Raw genomic sequence first — 26,997 nt, forward strand, 5'->3', positions numbered from 1 at the left:
CTGATAGAAGAATAATCCTAACTATGATCTTTGAATATGTTAGACACCACATTAGAGAAATTCCACTTCAGAAAGAACAACTCAATGGTTTTCTTTTTATAAGAAGATATTTAGATTGCACAGAGAGAGCTATAGATCCAATTTCTTTTTTTTTTTAAGATCCAAGATAAGACCATGGCACTCTTATTGATTCCCCAGAGTAATATAATTTCCAATTTAGCAAATTTTTCTCAGAATTTAATTGTTTGACTTGTTTTGATGATTTATTAAAAAAATTGCAAATGTGTGATTTAGATAGTTTTGCTACCTTTTTGGTTGGATATGTCTTAGACTCAGGATATTATAGCTGAAGAAATGTATCAGCAATGTAACAGTGAAATCAAATGTGAAAACTCGTGTTACAAATTGTAAAATAGAAACTCATCAAAAAATCAAGAAGAAATTGACATAGCATAATGGATGATTTTATCATGTATTGTTAGCAAAGGTGAAATTTGAACTAGGGTCTTCCGATTCAAAATCCAGTACTCTCTGCTATTTTATCTGTGCCATGAAGTGTGGAACATCTGAGTCTAGAAATAAAATACAAACTGTTGTTATAAGAAATTTTCTATTTTGTGTATATACTTAACAGTTTTTATTCTAAAAAGTTAATCATTTGCTTTCTATATAAGAAAGTTTAGTTATAGTTTAGTTAGATTTAGTTAGATTTAGTTATATCAGATCATTTTTTGCCAAAATGTCTATTCTGTAAGTGCTCAATCAATTTAATGATACATTTTAATTGACTAAATTTCAGTTTAATAATACAAATAATTGATTTATAATTTTAATAGCCTTGAAGAAGTTTTAGAAGCCTTAACTACAGCTGGAGAAGAAAAAAAAATTGATAGGTTTTCTTCGATTGTAGAAGGTCTTCAGGAAAATTCTGTTCAATTGCAAGTATGTGTTTTATTTCTATTTTAAAGGGTAAAGATTTCTATTTTTGCCTCTACAAAATTTCAAGTTTTTCTTTTCCTAGTAAGTTTCTATTTGAAATATAGTAGATAAGCTTAATATAGTAAGTTTTTTTGAACATTTTGCTTTGGCATGCAAAGTAATTTTTTGACATGTGTCTGACTTGTGGGACTATCCCACTTTTTAATGACAGTCTTGACCCCTAAAATAATCAGTCAGAGTAATAATGGATAAAACATTAGGCCTTATTTATCATCTTTTATCTCATATCAGAGAAGGACGTGGAAGAAGCAGGGACAAGGGAGAGGAGTTGAGGGTAAATGTTACTGTTGTCTCTTAGGCCCTTATACAAAGGGGAAGGAGTAGAGATATAGTTAAGCTGAAATCACTGAAGGGAGGTTGCCAGGTCCTACCAGCAGGAAGAACAGGATTCATTAATGGTGCCACTTGAAGCTCCTCTTGGACTTGGTACATCCAGATTATAACAAAGTCTTCTTAGTCTTGGATTTTATCACTTCCATATTGTGGCAATTGATTTGTTCCATAGTGTTTATAGATTTTATATAAATGGGAAATCTTCTCACGTTAGGTTTCATAAGCAGTTTAAGAGTATGTAAAAACTCACATTTAGATAGTGCTTCAGAGTTTGCAGAGTATCTTGCTTAATATAACCCTATGATATAGATAGTACAAATGCTATGCCTATTTTACAGATAAGGGATCTGAGGTTTTGAGGGGTGAATTGAATTGTCCATCATCATATTGCTAACATAGCAAACTAAGGTCTTTTGATTAATTCAAATCTTCTGTCCACTACACACATGTGGTAGAATTTCAGTAGATTAAAGGACTAGAGAGTTGTTGGGCAGAGGATAACCTAGACATGGAAAGTAATGAAAGCTAATCGTGGGAGACAGAAAATGTGCGACTTGGGGGAGGGAGAAAGTGATGGAAGAGATAGACACATATGGTCCAGTTGTCTGGAGCTTGTAACAACAAGCACCCTAGCATACCCAGGATGGATTCTAGCACAGGTTCTTAGATTTGCTTTACTAGGAAAGATAGCTGGGGTCAACAATCTTTTTTAATTATGTTCATTAGTTTAGGGGAAAAGTCAGCACCCTGACCTTCAGAGAAAATACAAACAGAAAATATAAGCAGAGAAATAAAGACCCACAGAATGTGTTTTACTGTCTGAATCAAAGCAGTTTTTCTATACATTTTACATACATCCCTGAATCGAGAGAGCCTTTACATCTGAGCAGTTGGGGAGTATGAACATATGGCTAATCAGGGTCTCAACCAGAAAATCACAAGGCCCTTCTCATAAGCGAGCTCCTAAAACAAAATACCAACTCAGAGTATATATACACTTCTTAGAGCCAGAAGGCATCACAGCCCTCATGACTCAGTGCCTAATCAACTTAGTACCAAAAGGTGTGGAAATCTTCCTACAAGGAAGTCTCCCCTAAGCAAGTTTCCCTTACTGGGCTCCACATGAGGCCTGTTAATGAGCGGGGAAGATCTTATATTCCATTAACATTACAGATCTTAGATTATATAGAGTGGTTTTTGACATAAGAATGAAAAAACAGAGTGGTACCAGATTGTAGAGGGCACTGAATGGCAGGATAAGACATCAGAGCCTTTTTCAGATTTTTCTAGGGAGCCATTGAAGGATTTTGAATAAAGTGAAATGACCAAATCTCTGCATAAAGATTAAGCTGGCATGGATATGATTGTTAGAGTAGAGGATAGAGTGAAGGGAGAAGGAGCATTTAGCAGGTTTTATTACAGTAGCCCAGGAGCGTAATGAGGACTGATGGGAGGGACTCAAGAAATATCTGGGAAAAGAAAGTGGGCTTTCAGGATAGGATTTGGCAGATGAAGGAGAAGTAAGTCAAAGATAGCATCAAGAATGACTAGTATGAAAATGTTTACATCATTGTATATGTATAACCTAAATCTGATTGCTTACTGTCTTGAAGGGGGAAGATTAAGGAAGGAGGGAAAGAGAATTTGGAACTCAAAACTTTAAGAAAACCCACACAAGTGTTAAAAAAAATTGTTTTAACATCTGATTGGGGAAAAATAAAATATGTTAAATTAGAAAAAATTTTAAAACCTATTATAGCTATAAAAAAGGAATGGCAAACTATATTGCATTATCTTCCCGATCAAAAGAAGTGTTTCAATGCAGTTCCTTAATGAGGTAGGAGTGCTGTTGATATTACCATTATTGGGAATGGGGATTTAAAGTGGACATCATTTGTATTTTTGAATTATTGCGTTGCTAAGTATGCAATGTAATAAAAGTAAAAAGGAAGAGGAAAATGGTAACACCAAGGTTTGGAACAAAGAAGACACTGTAAGTAGTATGTAAATGGCTGACAGAAATTTGAAAGGAGGGGATAGGTTTTAGGGAAATAATATGATTAGTTTGGGACCCATGGAATTTGAAGATACCAATGGAATGTCCAGGTGGATATAGTGATAGGTATTTGAAAATATGAGTGTGGAGCTTCCTTCTGAGAGAATACTAGTGTTAAAAATGATTGATTGTAAGGCCATTTAATGCACCAGATATTATTAATCTATGGAACACCAGAGGACACACCAAGTTTGGGGAAACAATTCCTGCCTTGTTAACCTTACAGTGTAATAAGAGAATTTGATATAATCACCATTTTCTCTAATGCAAAATGACATATAAGTAAATTAGAAAGTTAAAATGCATTTTTCACTGTAGCAGTAAGGTTAAATAATGTTTAGGTGCTCAGGTTAGCTCACAAAGGCATATTAATCCAAGTAATCCATATTGTATCCATAATGCAATGCAAAGTAGTATAAAACAATTGAAAACCACTATTTATAATATGACCTTAAGTACAATAGTACTGAGCAGTATCTGATGAGAAGTCAGGTACTAGAAATCCCATAATCCCCTCCATCTCATACCCCCTAACCCCAATAAAACAAAACAGAAACATTCATACTCAACATGACACAATGCCTGTCCCCTATTCCCCCTAACCCGCCCAAGTCTATTGACAATTGACGTATCTCTTGGTCCAGTGTTAACTAGCCAGTGACGAATAAATATCCTTTCTCCAACTGGGAAACTGTTTTCAATAAGTCAGTACAAAGAGCCGATAAGCATGCTTATATTAGAATGTAATAAACACCACCTCATTCCCTAGCTTAAGTGTCGGTACCAACTTATTGCCTACAGGATAAAATATAACCCTCTCTATTTGTCATTTAAAGCCTTCCACAATCTGACCCAGCCTATCTTTTCAGGCTGTTTATGCAGTATTCTCTCTTGGGCACTCTCTGCTTCAGAAAAACTGGTCCATTTACTGTTCCTGAACATGACATTCTATTTATTGCTTCTGTTCTGGTTGTTAGACATGCCTTCTCCCTTCTTTTTTCCCTCACCCCCTTGAGGACTTGACACAAATACCATCTCCTTCAAAGACTAGTTATTTTCGCTTCCCACTGAGAGTATGAATGTGTATTCACATGAGAAAAGTACCAAGGACACCCTAGATTAGTTTAGGAGATAATAACCATGCTAATGACATCTGACATTTAAGTAGCATTTTTAAGTTTTGCCAAACAGCTTTACATATATTTCCTCAGTTAACTCTCACAACTGTGTGAGGTAAATAGTATAGTTTGTATCCACGTTTTACTGAGGGAAAACCTGAGGCTTAGAGAATTGTCAGTTGATTTGTGATCACACAGCTATTAAATGTGAGAGGTAGGACCTGAACCTCCATCTCTGTTCTCTCCACCCTAGTGAAGAGTGAACCAAATCTTGGTTCTTTTTCTTTTTTTTCTTTTCTTTTTTAAGATCTTTTTGCAAACATAGGTCAGATGCAAGTGGTTTGATAGATAAGTGGGAAGAGAGAGATTAGAAGCAAGAAGGGTACACACAGCCTTTTTTAAAAGAAAGAAATTTGGCTGTGAAGTGAGAAATATTACATTGATTTTGGGGGGTGGTAGAGCAATGAATGGTTTCGGGTTCCTCCCTGCCGCCCCCAGAATATAATTTGTGCATATTTGTAGCAACCGGGAGAGAGGAAGTAGGTGAGGAGAGAATGATGGATGAAGTGGAGGGGTTGGCCTGGGTAAGGAGAAGGGCCGTATTTCCTCAAGTAGAATAAAGGAGGAGAGAATACAGAATGATAGAGTTTTTGTGGGGTAGAATTGTAAAGAGGGAGCCCATGACATATGACTGATTTTTCTTTGTGAAGTGATAGGAGCTGTCCTCTGGTGAAAGTCAGGACATAGTTTCAGGAGCTTGATGGAGGTCAGAGGGCAAAGTCAGTTGATTGGGAACTGGTTAAACAAATTGTTATATGTTAATGTAATGGGATATTATTTCATTGTCAGAAATGATGAATGTGAAAAGTTCAGAGGACCATTTCAAGATTTACATGAAATGATACAGTGATGTAAACAGACTCAAGAAAGCAATACACACTATGACAACAACAATAATCACTACCATTTATTATAGTGATTTTAAGGTTTGCAAAGTGCATTACAAATGTTGTCTCACTTAGTGTACTTAGCATAGTGCTTGACAAATAGTAGGCACTTTATAAATTCTAGTTATATGATTGACAAATGTAAATAGAGCAAGAATTTGAAAACCTCATTGTTGTTATTGTTCTTTGACTATAAAAACATTTTATTAGGGAGAACAAACTACAGCCTTAAAAATTCTCCAAAAAGTTGTCTCCATTGCATGTCAAAATTTATGAGATTTCTTGAAATATGTAACAGCAGAGGTAACCTTGTTTTACAAGCCCTCGATCATTAATATCACACAATGCATAAAACAAAGTTACATATCCTTGCCAAAGGAAATAATAAACTATCGTGGAGGAAACCTAGTGCAGAATACAAAACAGAGAGTGTGGTGAGGGGCTCCATGTGCTGTTTGCAGAAGTCATTGGGATGATGATATCAAGCCCTGAAACCTTGGAAAGACTCCTAAATGAGATGTAGCTCTATTTAAGTGACTTTATTATCCACACAGGAAAAACCAAATGGACGAGTAATGATTAAGTCTCAGAATATTTGGATGGAAACACTATTTTATCCATCAGTACATATATCTTAGACAGTCCGTGATTTGGACCTTGTTTTGAAGAGGAGGAAAAGCATTAGGGTAGATTGCCTTTGGAAAATGTCAGAGTACTTTGAGCAGTTTCATGCTTCTTTAACAAGCACAAGGCTCTATCTCTCAGTGCTGCAATGTTTTTCAAGTGATGATGTATGTATGGTAGTGAATCATAGAACTCAATAATTTTTGAGTTGAAATTGAGGTTACTCCGAAGGATGGTAGGCACTTAATAAATGTAGATCAGTGGATTCTTTGTGCATCTGCCCATAGGACATTTCTATCTGGATATGATTCTAGTATCTTAAATTCAAGATGTCCCAACCCAAGCTAATTTATATTTCTCTCTGCACCTCTTCTTTTAAAACAGTTTCCTTATTTCCTTATTTAAAACAGTATTCCTTATTTGTTGTTCCACATATCCTACCTTTCATATTCATAATATGAAAATTTTATTAATATGAAAATTTCTGCCATCTTTGTTCCTGTCATAGCTGTTCATTTACCACATCATGGCTATTACACTTCTGCATCACCTTTTTCCTTTCATTTATTGTATTTCCATGATAATTTCCTAGTATAAACTCTTGTTATCTTTTACCTGGACTATCGCAATGGATTTCTAATAATTCTTCCCCTCCACTAGTCTCTCTTCTTAAATTAAAGAGATATATATATATATTTTTTTCGTGGATCTCCTTTTGTTTCTTTATCACCTATCTTTCTCAATGTATGACCCATGTCCTTCTCAGGTAACTGTCCATTATAACAAAGAAGAAGACAAAAAGTAGAAAAAAATTAAAGTTAACCAACTCATTGAAAGTTGAGATGATATACTTTTTCTCTATCTTTGATTCCTTAGCTTTGTGAATAAGTCTGGGGAGAGGTAGCTTTCATGTGTCTTCTTTGGGGCCGGGTTTAGTTTTAATTTCTCAGCATTCAGTTTTGATTACTTTGTTTTTGTTGTTATTTTTATTTGTACTATTGAAGAGTGTGTATACATGCACACACACACACACACACACACACACACGTTTTCTTCATTCTGCTTGCTTTACTTGGGATCAGTTCATGTAAGTCTTCCCATGCTTGTATATGTAAATTATATATTGTATTTATTATTTCTTATCACACAGTAATATTCTTTTACAGTCATGTGCCATAGCTTGTCCGGCCACTTTCTAGTCAAAGGGCATCTACTTTGTTTCCTCTTCTTTAGTACTATAACAAAAGACTGCTAAAAATATTTTGGGGGTGTTTGGGCCTTTTTTGTCATTGACTTCCTTGAGATTTATGTCTAGCAATGGAATCTGTGAATCAAAGTCTATAGATAAATTTTTTAGGTTTAATTTCCCATTACACCTTCCTCTTAACCACCAAACAATATTTGTAATACATATGAACAGTTGAAGTAAATTATAACCCAAGCCATGTTTGACAATAATCAGGCTTCATCCACAGTTCTATGAAGTTATGATCTCTATTATTCTGCCCCAACTTTGACCCCTTCTGATTTACCCCTCATACTCCTATAAGAATAGTTTTCTTTATGTTGGATCTTACTTTTACTTCTCTGCTCATCAGTGTTCAGTGCCTTTTAATTGCCTCTTTAGTAAAATTCTCTTCTCTTTCCCCATTTTATCCTGTACTTATGCTCATTACTCCCTTACGTGGAGTTCCCCTGAATGTGGAGACTTGGTCTTATCTAAACATTTCTCTTTTCCTGACCACTACTGTGCATACAATAAATATGGAACAAATGATTTTTAATGCTTGATCCTCTTGTTTTAAACCTTTTCCTGGAAGTTGTTATTTAAGTAAGATTTTTTTTAAAGTCTTTAAAACTGTAGTCATCATATACCCTAATTTTACTATATTTGCATTTTTATATTTATATATGGAAACTGATTTTTTGAATGATTATTAGAAAAATAATTTTGTCTTTCATTTTTAAACTAAAACTTTTAGCTATATGAATAGCAGAGGTAAATCTTTGTATGAGGTTGAATTTGAACTCATATGTTCCTGACTCCAGACCTCATATTCTATCCACTGTGCCATCTAGCGACCCCCATGTTTAGATTTAGTTTTCACTAAAATATTTTACTTAAAATTAGGGTCCTATAATGAAAGTGCAACTTCTGCAGCTTTTGAAAAAAATAGATATTTTAATTTTGTCCTTGTAACAGTAATTCTTTTGATATTTTCTATTGTAGGTAGCTTGTATGCAACTCATCAATGCCCTTGTAACATCTCCTGATGACTTAGACTTCAGACTTCATATTAGAAATGAGTTTATGCGTTGTGGATTGAAACAAATACTGCCTGTAAGTGCCCTGTAGGTTCTCTATATTACTAGTAGTCTTAGGACCTGTTTATAGTCTTAAAAATTGAGTTTTTGTTAAAATATTTGTATTTTTAATGAAAAAAATTATTGAGGATTCCCCAAAGAACTTTTGTTTATGTGAGCTATATCTATTGATATTTAGCTTATTAGAAATTACAACGTCTTAGTATTATTTTGAAAATATTTTTTCATCTAGAAAATACTTAGATGATTTTGGGGATACCCAACAGTCCTCAGAATATACTAACAGAAATATTGTATTTAGCAGACTACTTGAATGGAAAAAGAATTAGATAAAAAGCCTCTCTGAAAAAACTCTGATAGAATATGAAGACGTATATGAAAATCAGTTTTTGAAATGTGAACTAAGATCTTTGTTCTTTAGAATTTAGCAATTTTTTTGCTAGAAATGGACAGTTTAGGCCAGCTCAATTATAATCACCCAAAAATGATTTTTAAAAATAGTATTATTTTTATAATTGTTTAATACCATCTTTTGAAAGAATGCTTTACCCAGAATTACCTACCAATGATTTCTGCTTAATTTTGTTGCAGAATTTGAAACATATCAAAAGTGATAGTCTAGATATCCAACTTAAAGTGTTTGATGAACATAAGGAGGAAGATTTTATTGAATTCTCTCATCGTTTAGAAGATATTAGAGCTGAACTTGAATATCCTTTTTTATTGAAATGAATTTTTTTTTGAACATGAAAAACCAGAATTTTAAAGACAGTTGCTATCTCTGAGAAATGAAATTTAAATCTAAACAAATGCAGTAGAACCTTTATAAAATAACAATTGAGTAAGAACCCTAAGAATGAGACTCATGTTATATTATACTTTTAATCTATTGGTTGTTGTATTTGTGGAATGTTATCTGACTGATCATATATGTGGCCCCTCAAGAGAAAGGTCCTTAATTGCAAAATGTCAAAGTATCTAAATGTATACAATGATGAGTTGGTCTATAACCAGGTTTTAATGTACATTTGTTTGACATAAATAATTAAATTTTATTAGTTAAAAAAATACAGTACTGTTATCACGTATATTATACTTCATATTTTATAATCTGTATGTTATAATTTATTAATTTGTTCTGTTCCTTAACTGATTTACTGAAGTGAATGATGTTTACAATATGTTATGGAACACAGTAAAGGAAACCAGAGCAGAAGGATGTTTTCTTTCTATACTTCAACATCTTTTGCTTATCAGAAATGATTATTTCATACGGTAAGCCAACTCAGACTAACAGTCTGTACCTTTATTTGTGTAACTTGTTATTTTCTAAAATTAGGTGATAAATTTAGGTAGTTGAACCTTTATCTCCTTATTTATATAAGTTCTAGATTAGTTTTTTAGTTCTCATGTGCTTTAGATGACATTTTTAAAAGTTAAGATGTTGAATGCTAGACTATTATATGTTATTGTCATTCAGTGGAGACTTAAGTTCATTGAAGTTCCTTTCATTTGAGAAACCATACTTGAATCTAATTACTAGTGGAGCATGTGTTTGTCAGAGCTTGTATTTTTTTTTCGGGTCTGCCATCATGTTCACATTTCTGTGTGCTGATTCTAAAGTGTAGTTGGCAATATTTTCTTAAGTAATTTTCAAGTTTCCAACCAGGATCTCTTTATGCTGTATATTAATATAGTGGCCAAATTTTTTTTTGTTCAACTCATATCAAGACTTCTATTTTGTGTTTTTTAAAGTAGTAGAAAGTTTTTTAAAAGGTATTTTCTCCTATTATTGCCTGTGTCCATTCAAAATTTCATCACAGAATGGATGTAATTTGTAGTTCTTTATTTTTTTCACATCTAAGTTTATTTTTAGAAATGTGAATCTTTAGATTACTTGAACCCTTTTTGAAAGTGTTGGCAATTATGATTTTCATTTGCAGATATTTTGGCCAGCTATGTTTGCTGCCACTGAATTGGCTAGAACCTGATACTTATTCCTGCTCTCATGACCCAGTTTGTGTAGCTACCACCAGATTAGATTCAATCGTTAGTGAACACATGCTTAAATGGTTCATGAATGAACGAACTTATTGCATGCAAAGTATTGGTCAATATGGCATGTGAGGAGATACCAAGATGACTAAGACATGATTCTTACTGTTGTTGCTCCTATGGTCTATGAAGTAGATTTGCTATATGAACCAAGAGGCAATGCTACCAAGTAAACATAACCTTATTATCTCATTGGTATGTGGGCCATACAGACAACAGAAATACATTGGACCAACCCCCAGATTCAGTATCTAGTTTGTCTTTTCTAACAAATTATACTTTTTTTATTGCAAATTGTATTTAATTATTTACATAACTATAGGTACGTAATGCAGACTTGATTCTTTAAGATCAATGTCATAAAGTAAAAAATAGACTCTCAGATTCTGTTTCAGTATCTTTAGATTTAGAAATGAAGATAGAACTAATGTTGAAAATTATAAGCATTGATATTTAGAAGCTTTGGTTCATAGTGGTTTGAAAGTAAGGCCTTGTTATCTTTAGGCCTTGTTATCTGTTGAAGAAACCCCTCTCTTGCTTATATGACATGCCACAGAGACACAGAAACTTAAAATATCTTTTCCCTATATAGACATTAAGACTTGAATTAAGTATTTATTTTAACATTTTTACAAGGATCTTTATCATTTGTATCCAAAATTTGAAAAGATGTTGCCATAGTCCATGCTGCAGAACTGCTGTTTCTCTTAGTATGGGCTGTTCTTATTTTTTTGTGATTGGATCTAGCAGGATAGAATTCTACCTAAATATGATGGCTGTACTGCAAGGCCCTAGCCTATAAACTGTCTTTCAGAACTGTTTTTCCTTATATTTGAAATTTCCTTTCCTGTCCTTCTCAGGTAGGTCTGTTTGACATTTTATAACTTCTTTAACATTTGAAATTTGATATTTTTTACTACTTTAAATAGCAGAAGCTGTTTACTTTTATGTGTTTAAAACTTATTTTGAACATGACAAAATATGGCAAATTATTTTTCAAATGTAGAAAACAGTCATATCCTGATGGACAGGAAGCTTCCAGGTACAGAACTGCTATTACACTCCTTGGATTTTCTTTCTTAAAGTGGTATTTTATTTTTTCTAATTTTATGTGAAGACAATTTCTGACATTCATTTAAAAATATTTTTGAATTCCCAATTTTTTGTCCCTACTTTCTTCCCTCTCTTCTCCCCTCCCTAAAATGGTAAGCAATTTGATGTAGGCTATATATGTGCTTTCATATAAAACACATTAACATGTTAGTCATATTGTGAAAGAAGAAACAGCCTAAAAAGAAAAAGCCACAAAAAAAATAAAGTGAAATAGTATGCTTTGATTCAGACTCCATCAGTTCTTTCTCTCTGGATACACATAGCATTTTCTATCATGAGTCCTTTGGAATTGTCTTGGATCATTTTTTTGCTGAGAAGAGTGAGGTCATTCATAATTAGTCACTGAACTATGTTGCTGTTACTCTGTACAGTGTTCTCCTAGTTCTGCTTATTTCACCTTGTATTAGTTCATTTAAATCTTTCCAGGCTTTTCTGAAATCTGACTGTTCAAAATTTCTTGTAGCACAATAGTTCCACTGCATTCATGTATCACACCTTTTTTTAGCCATTTTCCAATTGATGGACATCCTCTTTTTTTTTGCCACCACAAAAAGAGGTGATATAAACATTTTTGTATGAAGGTCCTTTACCCTTTTTTATGATCTGTTTGGAATACAGATCTTGTGGTGGTATTGTTGAGGTGTAGACCCAGGGATGCCCAAAACTGTTGGGGTTTCATGATATATTGTGGTGGAACCATCTTAAAGAGTTCAGGGTCAGACCACCTGTAGTCCAAGTATAGGCATTTGTTGAGATTGATGCCTCTTATGAAGCAGGCTAAGTTCCAAGAGGAACCTGCAACTTCAGAGAAAGCAAGATGGATTTTTATAGGGTAAAGATGCAATTACATAACAGAAGTTTACAGAGAATATAGGAATATGATTAATTTTAAAAAGGCAGGAGGAGTTTGTTAAGGGATTAGGTAATGGAGGAGGGGTCCCATCTATGGCTTCATGGTTAAACATTCTAGCCACGCTGCCCTCCATTTGGCTAGCTATTGTGGTTCTGTCTGGTCAAGATAGGTAGCTAGCTATTGTGATCCTGTCTTGGGCTAGATGGATGTGATTGTGATTGAACATAAGAAGAACAAGAGCACACCTGTTCAAATATGTGAAAATGGGTCTAGGGGCAGTGGCTGGGTTCCCATCACATGGACATACCTGCTGTTTCTGTGAAAACTATGAGTTTCGGGGACACACCTGTTCTAGTGAGCAATGAGGCATATATAAAGAAGTTAGGACATTGGCAGGGAGGATGGAGGGGAGGGAAGGGTAGGTAAGTACAGTGGGCCTATAATGAAGTTAGACTACCAGGCTGGGGCAGCTCTATTAGGACTTCATCAGTGTTGCTGATCAAAGGGTATGTACAGTGTGATTGCCCTTTGACCATAGTTCCAAATTGTTCTTCACAATGGTTGGATTAGTTCAGAACTCCACTCCATTAGTTCAGTACATTGGTGTCCCAATTTTCCTACATCCTCTCTAACGTTTATTGTTCTCCTGTTTTGTCATATTAGCCAATATGGTAACACCTCATGGTTTTTCCTTGCCTTGGCTGCCTTGAAAAACAGTCAAGGAGAGGGAACCTTTAATAAAATGGAAGATGATTCTAGAATGCCAAGTGTAGCAAAAGTCTGAGGAAACTGGAGTTGATGATGGCTGGGAGTTGGTTAGAGGAAATGTCTAATGAAAGGATCTTTAAAGAAAATTTCTCATAGGTGTGCAGAATTATAAAGTTTTAGAGCTGGCCATTTTGTCTATCTCACATCACTAATCATCTCTTTCATTAGCAAATTTGCCAGGGATTAAATCTAGTTCACTGGTGTATAGTTTGTGTGTTTTCTTCTCTTCTCCTTGAAAAAATGAGCATGCGTTTAGCTCTCTCTAGTCCTTTAGTATCCCTCCTGTTCTGTGCATTATTTTATATATCACTGATATATGCTCACCAGTCAAGTGTTCTAGCTTAATTCATTCAGAACTGTAGCACTCCTATAAATATTTTTGCACTATTCTTTTTTGTTTTTGTTTTTGCTCTGTTCTCTTTATTCTATCTTTTGCATAGGCCTTATTATTTATTTATGTTTTTTCAATTTTTTTTTTGTCTGATAATTATACATTTCAGTCTTTTCTGGTACACACAAGTGAGCTTTCCCTTATAAAAAAAAAAGAAGAAAAAATCAGGGAATATCAAATGATAACAGTGATCTTGTTTCACTGCATATGCAATGTTCCCCACCCATGCTCCTTTTCTCCGCAGCTGAAAAAGAGAAATACCTTTCCATACTGTTTCCCTGCACCCAAGATTGTTAATTGATTATTACTTGCATTTTGCAGTTTCAAAAATTGCAATTGATTGTTAATTATTAAACACAGAGTTGAGCTTTTTTTAGTTTTAGTTTCTGGTGTTTTCCTTGTTGTATTCATCTGTCTTTCCCATGATTTGCCCAAGGTCATAGATGTAATGAGTTGAAGTTAGATTTGAACCCAGATCCTGTGATTCCAAATCAGTATCTTTTCTTTTTAATTTTCTTTCTTTCCAGTTAACACAGACCCTTATTCTGTTTCCTTCGCTTTAGGTGATAATTGTCTTCATTTGCTGCCTTACATCTTTAAATTCTCTCTTCTGTTGATTCCTTTCTCTCTACCTGTAGATGTGTTCATGTATCACCAATTTATTTTTCTAAAAAAAAGAAAAGAAAATGTTTGCTTACTTCTTAAACCGATTTTCCATCCTTGTTCTTTTGTTTACTGCCAAATTGTAGGAGTAGCCTGCACTTCTGCCTTCTTTTCTGTATTTTACACTGTACGGCCCCTTTCAATGTTGTTTCCTTCTCCACCACTCTACAGTGACAACTCTCTTCAAAATATTGAGCACAACCATCAGATCCATTGATGTTTTTTCCCTACTCCTCATCCTTTATAGCTTATCGTATTTCAACTCTGGTCATTTCTTTTTTATTTTTCTTCTCCTTTGCATTCTGTAAAACTTGTTGGTTTCCATTCCATCCTTTTGATTGGTTTTTTTTTATTCTTTCTGTTTTACCGCTCCTTCACTTTCCTTCCCCAATATAGACATTCCCCATTGTTTTCTCATGTGCTTTCCCTGTATTCTTTGTCTTGGTAATGTTATGCATATCTATTTTAAAAAAGCTCAGAAAACAGCCTGCACTTATTTCTCTTCTGTTCCCATCTCTTAGACTGCAGCTGCAGGTAGTTTTCATGATAAATCCCCAAATTATGAGCAGTCAGGTGACCTTTAGGTCAGTAAGAAGCCTGGGAAAAATAAGGTTAGTTCATGATGAGATCAAACTAGCAATCAACCAGTAAGCCTTTTTAATGCCATTGATGTAATAAACTCCTCAGGAGCTAGGCACAGAAAAGGAGTGGAAGATGAAAACAGAAGTTCTGTATGGAGGAAGGTCTGCATGGCAAGGGCAGGGTTGAAGTACCCCTAGCATGACAGTTTAACCCAGAAAGAAATCACTCTCCTTACTGAACTGGAGTCCACATAGCAATGGGCTTCAGCAACTGTCATCGGAGCTTAAGACCCAAATTTGCTGATATCTATTGGGCATCAACAAACAAATGTCTCAGTTTTACTTCATGTGTAAAAAAGTTTTCTTCTCTTCCAAAATCTTTCCTCTTAAAATTATTCTTGATTATTCTGTTAATGCTACCAGCATTTCCCAAGTAATATATGCTTGAAATTCTAGTTATCATCATCTTGTTTTCCTTGTCTCTCAGTTTGATGTTAACTCCTCTTTTTTTTTTTTTTATGTTCCTTCCTTCCCATTCTAACCACCCTCAGTGTCATTTAGGCTACTATAATCTCATAGCTGGAGAAAAGAATACTTGGGATGGGATGTTATATAGAGAACATGTACATGTGCTATGCATTTTTCCAGAAGACAAAACTGAAATTAGTGGATAAAAACTCTTAAGTAGTCTAATTTTGGCTGATTGGAAAAAAATTGAATGTCCCTTATTGTTTTAATAGTGGAATGGGCTGCCTTGGGAGATAGTGAGTTTCTTGTTCCTGAAGGGATTGAGGCAAAGATTAGAAGATTACTTTTCATAGATGTTATGGGAGTGCATTGGAAAATAAGGTTATGCTCTAGTATTTTTGCTAAGAAAACCCCAAATGGAGTCAGGAAATCTTGGACACAACTGAAAAGTGATTGAACAACAACAATATAGTAAGGAAAACGTCTGAAAGAATTAAGAACAATCATTAAGTGTGCTGCCCACCTTCTGGCAGGGTGACAATGTGCTCTTTGGAAGTGCAGAATGAATATTTTTAGACATTTTTTTCTTGAATATTCTAATTTATTTTAAGGGGGGGGCTTTTGTTATTTGATGGGGTGTGTACAGAGGGAGACAGCCATGAGTAAGGAGAGTGTTACATAAAAAGAAGAAGAAAAGTATCCATAAAGCATTTAATATACAGAGAAAGTTCAGATAAAAGTTGATAAGGGGACATAGGGCAATTTTGTTACTCTTGTAAACTGAAGTCATAGAAGTGTGTGACCATAGTGTGACTTAGACTGAGATGAAGTTGAGGTCACTGGATATTATTTTGTTTATTTACCAACATGGACGTTGAAGTCACATAGGGTAATAGTAGGAGAATTTAGAGAGTTGATACATGAAGCTTAAATCATTAAGAGAAGACTATTGGAGAGAGTCACACAGATTTTACCAATGACAATGTAGAGAAGATGTGGTAAAAATCAGAAGAGAGCTGCCTAACCTGGAAGCTGGGATTGCTGTGACTCCTTAGAGTTAATGAACCATGCAAAACACAGATCAAGGACAGATCATGACAGATTAACCTCATTTCCTTTTTGAACAAAATTATTAAGTTAGTAGGTGAGGGGAACTCTGCAGATAAAGTATCTTAGACCATTCTTTTAGAAAATATGGAGAGGGGGCGGAGCCAAAATGGCAGAGTAGAAGACACACATACGCTAGCTCTGAACCCACAGCCCATAAAATATCTGTAAAAAAGAACTCTTGGCGAATTCTGGAGCAGCAGAAGCCACAGAACAATGGAGCAGAGGAGATTTCTGCTCCAGAGAGCCTGAAAACCTCTTGCAAAAGGTCCCTCGCGCCCCAGACCCGGAACAGAGCCCAGCCCTGCCTTGGCAGTGCGGCGCCGAAAGGAGCGGATCCAAGCAGGCTTCAGGGACGGAATCTCCAGCGGCCGCGCAAGTCCCCCCACCCACAGGTGACAAGGGTCGGTGAGAGGGTCTCTTTGGCGGGTCGAGAAGGGTGTGGGGTGCCCCCATAACTCAGGCCCCCTCGGGAGGCAGCAGCGGAGGCGGCAGGAGACTGGGGCTCCCCAAGCAGGCAGGAGCCAGGATCCATTGTTGAAGGTCTCTGCATAAACCTCCTGAGGGAACTGAGCCCATGAGGCAGCCCTGCCCCCACCCCAGCACCTGAACTTAATCTCACACTGAATAGCAGCCCTGCCCCTGCCTAAGCCCTGAGGCTGGGAAGCAGCATTTGAATCTCAGACCCCAAGCACTGGCTGGGAGGATCTGGAGGCGAAGTGGGTGTGAAGAGAATATTCAGAAGTCAAGTCACTGGCTAGGAAAATGCCTAGAAAAGGGAAAAAAAAAATAAGACTATAGAAGGTTACTTTCTTGGTGAACAGGCATTTCCTCCCTTGCTTTCTGATGAGGAAGAACAATGCTTACCATCAGGAAAAGACACAGAAGTCAAGGCTTCTGTATCCCAGCCCACCCAATGGGCTCAGGCCATGGAAGAGCTCAAAAAGGATTTTGAAAATCAGGTTAGAGAGGTGAAGGAAAAACTGGGAAGAGAAATGAGTGACATGCAAGCAAAGCATGAAAAACAAGTAAACACCCTGCTAAAGGAGACCCAAAAAAATGCTGAAGAAAATAACACCTTGAAAAATAGACTAACTCAGTTGGCAAAAGAGGTTCAAAATGCCAGTGAGGAGAAGAATGCTTTCAAAAGCAGAATTAGCCAAATGGAAAAGGAGATTCAAAAGCTCACTGAAGAAAATAGTTCTTTCAAAATTAGAATGGAACAGGTGGAGGCTAATGACTTTATGAGAAACCAAGATATCACAAAACAAAACCAAAAGAATGAAAAAATGGAAGATAATGTGAAATATCTCATTGGAAAAACAACTGACCTGGAGAATAGATGCAGGAGAGACAATTTAAAAATTATGAGCCTACCTGAAAGCCATGATCAAACAAAAGAGCCTAGACATCATCTTTCATGAAATTATCAAGGAAAACTGCCCTGAGATTCTAGAACCAGAGGGCAAAATAAGTATTCAAGGAATCCACCAATCACCACCTGAAAGAGATCCAAAAAGAGAAACTCCTAGGAACATTGTTGCCAAATTCCAGAGTTCCCAGGTCAAGGAGAAAATATTGCAAGCAGCTAGAAAGAAACAATTCAAGTATTGTGGAAATACAATCAGGATAACACAAGATCTAGCAGCTTCTACATTAAGGTATCGAAGGGTGTGAAATAGGATATTCCAGAAGTCAAAGGAACTAGGACTAAAACAAAGAATCACCTACCCAGCAAAACTGAGTATAATACTTAAGGGGAAAAATTGATCTTTCAGTGAAATAGAGGACTTTCAAGCATTCTTGATGAAAAGAGCAGAGCTGAAAAGAAAATTTGACTTTCAAACACAAGAATGAAGAGAAGCATGAAAAGGTAAACAGCAAAGAGAAGTCATAAGGGACTTTACTAAAGTTGAACTGTTTACATTCCTACATGGAAAGACAATATTTGTAACTCTTGAAACTTTTCCGTGTCTGGGTACTGGGTGGGATTACACATGCACACATGCACACATGCACACATGCACACACGTAGAGACAGAGTGCACAGAGTGAATTGAAGAGGATGGGCTCATATCTTAAAAAAATGAAATTAAGCGGTGAGAGAGAAATATATTGGGAGGAGAAAGGGAGAAATGGAATGGGGCAAATTATCTCTCATAAAAAAGGCAAGTAAAAGTCTTGTTAGTGGAGGGATAAAGAGGGGAGGTGAGAGAAAAACATGCAGTTTACTTTCATCACATTCCACTAAAGGAAGGAATAAAATGCACACTCCTTTTGGTATGAAAACCTGTCTTACAATACAGGAAAGTGGAGGATAAGGGGATAAGCAGGGCGGGGGGGGGGATGATGGAAGGGAGGGCATGGGGAGGAGGGAGCAATTTGAGGTCGACACTCATGGGGAGGAACAGGATCAAAAGAGAGAACAGAAGTAATGGGGGACAGGATAGGATGGAGGGAAATATAGTTAGTCTTATACAACACGAGTATTATGGAAGTTATTTGCAAAACTACACAGATTTGGCCTATATCGAATTGCTTGCCTTCCAAAGGGAAGGGGTGGGGAGGGAGGGAGGAAAAGAAGTTGGAACTCAAAGTTTTAGGAACAACTGTCTAGTACTGTTCTTGCCACTAGGAAATAAGAAATACAGGTAAAGGGGTATAGAAAGTTATTTGGCCCTACAGGACAAAAGAGAAGATGGAGACAAGGGCAGAGAGGGATAATAGAAGAGAGGGCAGATTGGTGATAGGGGCAATTAGAATGCTCGGTGTTTTGGGGTGGGGGGAGGGGACAAAAGGGGAGAAAATTTGGAACCCAAAATTTTGTGAAAATGAATGTTAAAAGTTAAATAAAGAGGAAAAAATAAGAAAATATGGAGAAATATGAATTTTGTGATTATACTATTCTTAACTACTTAGATTTTGGACATAATTAATAGTTGTTGGTGATTATTCAATGTCAGCATTACAGAATTTGGTGTCCAAGAGAATTTCAGAGGGATCTGTGCTTTACTCAGTGAAATTTAACATTTTTATCAATGATTTGAAGCAAACATAGAAGGAATGCTCATCAAATTTGCATGTAACAAAGTTGGGGAAGATTTCTACTAAGCAGAAATAGTTAAGATTCAAAAAGACCTTCACTGGTCAGAGAATTGGACTGACTATAGTAAAATATTATTGAATAGGGGAATAGAAAGGTCTTATGTTTGGGGACAAAAAAAATCAACTTCACAAGAACAAGATGAGGGAGGCATGGTTAGGCACCATTTTTTTTTTCTGAGAAGGATTTGGGGGTTTTAGTTAATTCTAACCTTTATTTATTAGCAGGCTGATGTGGTAGCCTTAATAGTTAATGTAAGTGGCCAACATTGAGAGGCATAGATTCCAGGAATAAAGAGATGGTACTGTACTATGCCTTTATCAGATCTCACCTGGAATATTGTGCTCCATTCTGGGCACCATAGTTTAAGAAGGATATGGTTAAACTGAATAGTATCTAAAGGAACATTGCCAAGATGGTAATAGGTCTTTAATTGATATCATATAAAGAATTGGGAATTTACGGCATAATGAAGAGAAGACCAGAAGGGATGACAAAATATTTGAACCTCTGCCCTTATGGGGTGGAATCAAACTTGTTGGATTCCAGAGGGAGTAATGTGGAGAAGTTGCAAAGAAAACAAATTAGCATTAACGTGAGGATAAAACGTAGGATTTAAATTGTTGCGGAATGTAATGAGCTGCCGCAGGAAGTGGAAAGTTCTTTGTCTTTGGAAGTCTTCAAGCAGAGGTTAGATGACCACTTGTAGAATACATCATAGCATGGGTTTCCTGTTGTGTAAGGTTTGTACTCGATGGCTGCTGAGTCTCAAATTGCAACTCTCAAAATTTGTATTTCTGTGATATTTTTCATTTGGTTCAGAATTTTTACATTTTTTTCTTCATATTCATTCTTTTTTGTTTGAGAAATTTTTCTCTGGTTTCTACCTGAAAATTAGAGGGACTAAACTTAATAGTCAGATTTTGGTGAAATAATTTAATTCTGGTTCTATAGCATCAATAATAGGCTATGTGCTAAGAGGGTTAACCATTTTGTTTAATATTAGCCCTACGTTAAGTCTGTTATGGTTGTTTTTGTCATTTTGGAATATTAGACATCAGATCTAAAAAACTTGACTCCTAGTAAAGCATTTTCTTGAGATAAATTTCTACTTGTCATATCACCAATGTGGATTTTTAAATTTCCTCTTTTCTTGGATTTAGACCACAGTATTTCAAATTAATTGAAGAGTGCATATCTCAAATAGTATTACACAGAGATGGAACAGATCCTGATTTTACATATCGAAAAAAATTAGATGTAGATTTAAGAAAATTTGTGGGTAAGTATGCTATTTGTTTACAGAACATGCAAAAAACTTTTAAAGTTATGAAAAGACTCAGAGTTGGATCATATGAAAATTTCTTATTTTTATAATTGCAGATGTTTGTGTTGATCAAGCAAAACTAGAAGAACTTGAAGAAAAAGCATCAGAATTTTCCAGGAAAGTAAGTAACAGTGATGAAATGGGTAAGATGAAAACGAATAGTCATAGACTCCTAGAAATAGAGGGATACATATGAAGTCCTATAATGTAAGTGAAAAACTATACATATATTTTCAAAGAGAAGTATTTTTACATTCCATTCTTGAAGTTCTTTAGATTCCACAATTTTTCAGTTTCGTCTATCATCACTGTCTTTTTCCTTATGTACCTTGGGCATAGTTTGGACCTCTGCTCTTTCTGTTGATCTACTCACTCATGTTGGCAGGTTTGGAATTCCCTTAGAGGTTTATACTGTTGTAATACAACACGTTATTTTCTTGTAGGGTCTTTGGAATAACCATAATGTGTTTGTGTGTGGGATATATGTCTTATTATTTACCATTCTAATTCCTGAGCCCCCACTGGCAATCTTTGTGTGAATACAAAATCCATCTACCGCAGTGGCACTTTTTTGCTCCCAAACTCAAAACATCTATTAAATTAATAGGTGAACAGCAATAATGATAACATTTTATCAATAGAAAACAAAACCAGAAGAGAGCATATCAGTCTCCACCCATAAATCTGGCTTATACTCATCAATGCTTGTAGTGTCCCTGGGGGAGAGTGGGTATACATTAATAGAAATCCATTAATAGAGAATTCCACGAATGGGAGAAAGCCACATACCTGGGGCATTTCACAAGTGTCACCTTGCATATTTTGCTGTCTTCAGCCCTTTAGGAACAATTAGTTTTACACAAAGATGCCTTCTGGTCCTCACCCCTTATGCCAGTCAAAGCCTCCCTTAGGAAGGCACTGAGAAAGTGTTATGCTTTTTAAACCTCCGTTCTCTGTAACCCCCAGATCACCATTGTGCTTGTTAGTGACAGTTTACATAACTAGACACCTACAAAAGTCTTCAAGGTAGCTTCTTGAAGAGTGCAGCCAGACTCAGCCTTGTGTTCATTTAATAATTTTGTTTCCTTCAGTTAGCTTCTAGTAAAACAAAGCCTTTTATCTAATAAGTATAGCTTAAAGAAAAAAAAATAAGATGCTTAGTCTGTCTTTCTCCTTCCTTTTCTCCCTCTCTAACCACAGAGGGCAATAAAGGGCAGCTAGACACCCCTGAGAGATTTCTTTCCTTTTTAGCTACAAATTGCATTAAACAGCAACAAGCTAGAAATCTCTGTACAACAGGAGCACATTTTACTCTACACATGTGTACGGTGTTGCTGAGCTGTCCCTGGTGACCTGGCTCTTTTTCCAGCCAATCAGCATAGCAATGTTTCTCTTCCAATAAACTGGAGCCTGCTCTTTCTCATGTTTCATCCCCACCTTCCTGTGACGACTCCTGCCCTCAGACCACTCTCCAGCTTCCTTTTTTCTTCTTCTCTTCTCATGTCTTTGGCTTTTAATTCCTCAAGTCAGAGTCCTTGTAATCACTGACATAGAACTTACTATTTCCACCTTTAGTTAGGTATGCCTTCAGCAGTCCTTATATAATATTCCCATAGTGTCTCCGACCAGTTATTTTATTTTCAGTTCTATAGTTATGATGTATAAAACTCTAAAAAGTCACATGCAGATAAGCTAATGGACTACAAGGCCCTGCAGTCATTGTTACTTCATTCATTGCTAAGCAGTATATTTGGGGGCAGGGGGGTTCCTCCATATGTTTATCAGAATTCTCTCTGATCCTCAGAATAGTCTAAATTGTTTTTCAACATTTTATCTCTGGGGTTGTATTTCTTCTCACATTGATTGTTACCAGTTTTCCTTATATAAGTATTCTTTTTCTGACCCTTTTAACAAGCAACATTTCTATAGGTAAAAAGCAATAAAAATTTACACTTGTTATAGTGGTGTTCTATATATTTTTTCCATGTTTAAATGTATCTTTAAAATAGGTAGATTGAAGTCAGACCTGATGTCCTTGTAGATTTGTACTCATTTTGGTGGCAATCAAGGTCGTTCAGACCTAAAGCAAGACTTATGAAACTTAAGTGGTTTTATTTTCCCAGGTAATGGTGATTGGCTTCTATGAGTTCTATAGCCTAGTTCCATACACTCGTTTTTTTAAAAAGTGTTTTGATAACTATGTTTTGAGAGAATTAGTTTCCTTTGTGATCTATGTATGCTGTTTTATGTATTTAAAAACACTGTTCTGAGAAGGATTTTATAGGCTTCCCCAGTGTGCCAAAGTAGTTTCATGACACAAAACAGATGAAGAACCCATGCTTTACATTAAAGGTGGTGATGCTGAAAATTCAGCAAAAATAATTATGATTATTATTTTTCATATAGTAACATTTGCTTTTAAGATTTTTACATATTTATTTTTATAAAAAGGATCAAGTTTGTAACTATATTAGTCCAGTCACCTTTATATAGAGGAAAAAATTCAGCATACATCTTAATCTCAGTCATTTCCACAATGCTGTGTGAATGCTGTTGTTTGCCAAGATTGCTTGGAAAAAGGGTGGATGAGGGAGCATAGTGATTGCCACCATCAGAAGATGATTCAAAAGTGAATCTGTCCTGCTGTTAGCATGCCATTCTCATTATCTGTGTATATGAAGAATGTTTATTTCAAGCCTATTTTTCTTTTCAGTTTGAAAAAGAATTTACAGCTCACCAAGAAACTCAGTCCCAGTTACAGAAAAGAGAAGAGAAGATTGCTGAGCTCCAAGCAGAATTACAGGCTTTTCAATCCCAGGTAAAAACAAATCTACCTGAGTTATAGAGTGGATGGATCAGATTTCCCAAGAGTGCTTTTTCCATTTCCCAATGCAGATAACACCTTCTCCACACCGTTTTCATGCTATATAATTCTTTGTTGTCCAGAAATCTTCCATAAAGCATTCACTTAATATGTCTTTTATTTCATGTGTCTCTCCTGTTTCTCAGTATCATTACATAAGTAGCCTCTTTCCTTTTTGGTTCATACTTGTCTTTGGATAAGAATTTAATCTTATTTTATATCTCTGCTGACATTCTCAATGTATCATACTTATACCCACAGTGTCACTTTCCTGCCTTTTGAGTTACTTTGAGTCTTCAGAAATTGTAGGATTCCACGATTCTCAGAGAATGTAAGAGTTAAAGAGTGTGTGTGTGTGTGTGTGTGTGTGTGTGTGTATGTGTGTGTATTGTGTGTGTATTATGTTGGTGTGAGTAGCTGGTGATCTCATTAGCTGTCAGGGTTCACTTATTTAGGTATATTTAGGTAATTCCTAGATCTATGTAGCTGGCTCTAGTCTTTTTCCTCACTTGCAGTTACATGCTACCATTTACTTTTTGGACACTTAGACCTGGATGTCTTGTAAACATCTAAAGCTCAGTGTGTTCAAATCAGGAGTTATCATCTTTCCTCCGAAACTCTACCCTCCTCTCAACTTTTCCATGGCTATAGAGGTTAGCACCATTCTCTTACTCACTTAGGTTTGCAATTTCAGTGTTATCCTCAACTCATTGTCATTCATCCTACATATCCCATACATTGTCACATCTTGTCTTTGCTAGAATTCGAGCACCTTTGAGATACGTCTCCTTTCTACTCACATGATTACCACCCTAGTACAGGCCTTCATCACCTCTTTCCTGGAATATTGTATTATCCTTTCCTCAACATTCTCCTTCCTGCCAAAATGATTTTTTTTTATAAAGTACAGCTCTGACCATATCACCTCCCTCTCCATGAATTCCAGTGGCTCCTTCTTATCTCTAGGATCAAATATTAATTCTTCTGCATGATATTAAAACACTTTATCACTTGGTTCTTTTTTAACTTTCCAGACTTCTTATTCTGTATTTTACATCCCCCTCCCCCATGCATTCTACAATTCAGTTACACTGGCCTACTTGCTATTCTTTTACCTGAAATGTGATATGTACATGAGTGTACATGTTCAGAAGCATATTTATCTTATGTGTTTTTATCTGTGTATAGATGCAGAGAAGAACACATGTGACATTTGGAGAAGCATTTTTATCCAGTTTATGTATATATGTGTGTATGTATTTAGAACAATCTCTTATAACAGTATGTTTGAATATTTAACACTTTTTGTTTCAGTGTGATTTTTCTTTAAAATATTATCATTTTAATTTCCAAATGATTTTTTTTTTTGTAACTCTGATTTTGAGCAGAGATCTCTCTGGGAAGAATCATGCTTGTTTTGGATTGTATTTTCTAAGTATTTAGCTATAATGTAAATCTTTTCAGTTTGACATTCGTCTTTAATCCTTATAACTCTATTTCCCCCTCCCTGATTTTTTTAAAACCTAGCTATTCTGAATTGAAAGGATGTCTTCTGTTAAATGACAACATTTTATGTTAATTTTTCAATTTCCAAAATTGAACAGATTTAAAACATGGCACAAAAGAGAACAACCTAAATTTTGAAGTTGATAGTTCACTTTCAGTTGTTATACAGAGTTAGTGAGATTACAAATGAGAACATAACTATAAAAGCACTTTGCTTTTCTTAATAAAGTTAGCCATCATCATCATGACTTAAATCCCTCTTCACATTATGACAATTTTATTTTAATTTGATATGAATGAGCTTTGAGTTAAGACTTCTGAGGATTTTGGCTTTTGAGTTCCATTTTTGAAAAATTTCCCATTTTAAAATATTAGTAACATTGAAGAGATAATATTTGTATATTCTATACATATGTGTGTTATTATATGCATGCATGTCTTTGTACTTTATGACTTATATGACAGTTACAGTATTTGATGATTTTTGTGATTTCTTCACAAAAATTGGAGAAAGACTTACAACTTGTTTTCCTGCTTTATATACAGTTCTTGAATATTTTAATTTATTTATTGAATGTTGTAACCTTACTTTTTAGTTTTTCATAGTGGCATAGTTAAACTGAATATATTGATTGAAGATTTAAAGATTTGGAAACTAATTTAGAGTTTCTGATAATGTCTTAGATTAAATTAAATGTTAAATTAAAAGGGTAAAGATGAACATTTTATATTAAATTATAACTTGCAAAAAAAAAATATACTGGCAATAACATTGCCTTTAATTTATGAGACACTAACTTATTGATGAGAAATACATAGGAATATGATATTACCAATTACCTGCAGTCCCCTGTCTCTGCCTTGTTTCCTTGTGTTTAGAGCACCTGAGGAATGATTGCGAAAGAGCAAGCGTTCTTAACCTTTTTTGGGTAATAGAATTCTTTGAGAGTCTGATCAAGTGTCTGGCCTTCTTTTCTGAAAAATGTTTTTTTAAGGGCTTAAAATTAAAAAAATAAAGTTACAAAGAAACTGTTTTTAAATTCTTATAAAAATAATTGAATACAGATAAGTTCTCAGACGTCTGGCCTGAAGAGTTATTTACCTGTTATGCAGCTGTAGGAAATGTACCCTTTCCCAATAATTGCCTAAACTCCGTTCCCTCAGTTGCATCTCTTGTTGCTACTACAGAAGGCTCACTCGTAATCCTTCTAATTCAGATATGAGAACTAGAGGAAGTCTTTACTCCTATTACTAAGGTAGCAAGAGAATTATTATTTGGATTCTAGCTTGGAAACTCTGAATGATGCTATAAATAGTGATTAAGTATAGATAAAACAATTCCACTGATTTTATATATTTATGACATTTTATGCAGATATATTTTCCTTTTTTGTCTGTGGTATCAGATAAAGTTTCTGTGGAAAAATGTGTTCCATATTCCAGATGACCTTCAGGAAATTTTTTTGTGTGTGTACATTAGGGATTGCTTGTGCTGTAAATATAATATATTTGTTGAAAATTGTTCATTGTGTGATCTAATATTTATACATGGGTCCATTTAAGAAGTAATGACAGGGTCTGCATTTTTCTGACTAGGAAAGTTGAATTTCCATTTTAATGTTACATATTACCTTTTAGTTTGAGGGAGTAAATATTTCATTGCTTAGAAATGTTGCAGAGATTTTTGTATACATGTGTTTTTTAACAATAGTATTAACAGGACTTTAAAGATACATGTTTATTTTATGCATTAAAAAAAATTCTTGCAAAAGGAACCACAGACTTCATCAGGCTTCT

At 35.2% G+C, this 26,997-nt stretch overlaps 1 protein-coding gene across 5 annotated transcripts in view; it reads left to right on the forward strand.

The window, feature by feature from the left end:
- Positions 1–26,997, forward strand: part of DIAPH3 (diaphanous related formin 3) — a 464,308-nt gene that overhangs the window by 136,802 nt on the left and 300,509 nt on the right. For all 5 annotated transcript variants that reach the window (XM_072617066.1, XM_072617067.1, XM_072617068.1 and 2 more), the window contains 7 exons: positions 837–942; positions 8,308–8,418; positions 8,994–9,112; positions 9,561–9,677; positions 20,668–20,786; positions 20,888–20,952; positions 23,545–23,649. In XM_072617066.1, coding sequence (XP_072473167.1) covers positions 837–942; positions 8,308–8,418; positions 8,994–9,112; positions 9,561–9,677; positions 20,668–20,786; positions 20,888–20,952; positions 23,545–23,649 — 742 coding nt within the window. The remainder of the gene's footprint in view (positions 1–836; positions 943–8,307; positions 8,419–8,993; positions 9,113–9,560; positions 9,678–20,667; positions 20,787–20,887; positions 20,953–23,544; positions 23,650–26,997) is intronic.

The sequence above is a fragment of the Notamacropus eugenii genome, chromosome 6 (assembly GCF_028372415.1).
Source record: "Notamacropus eugenii isolate mMacEug1 chromosome 6, mMacEug1.pri_v2, whole genome shotgun sequence".
Taxonomy (NCBI): domain Eukaryota; kingdom Metazoa; phylum Chordata; class Mammalia; order Diprotodontia; family Macropodidae; genus Notamacropus; species Notamacropus eugenii.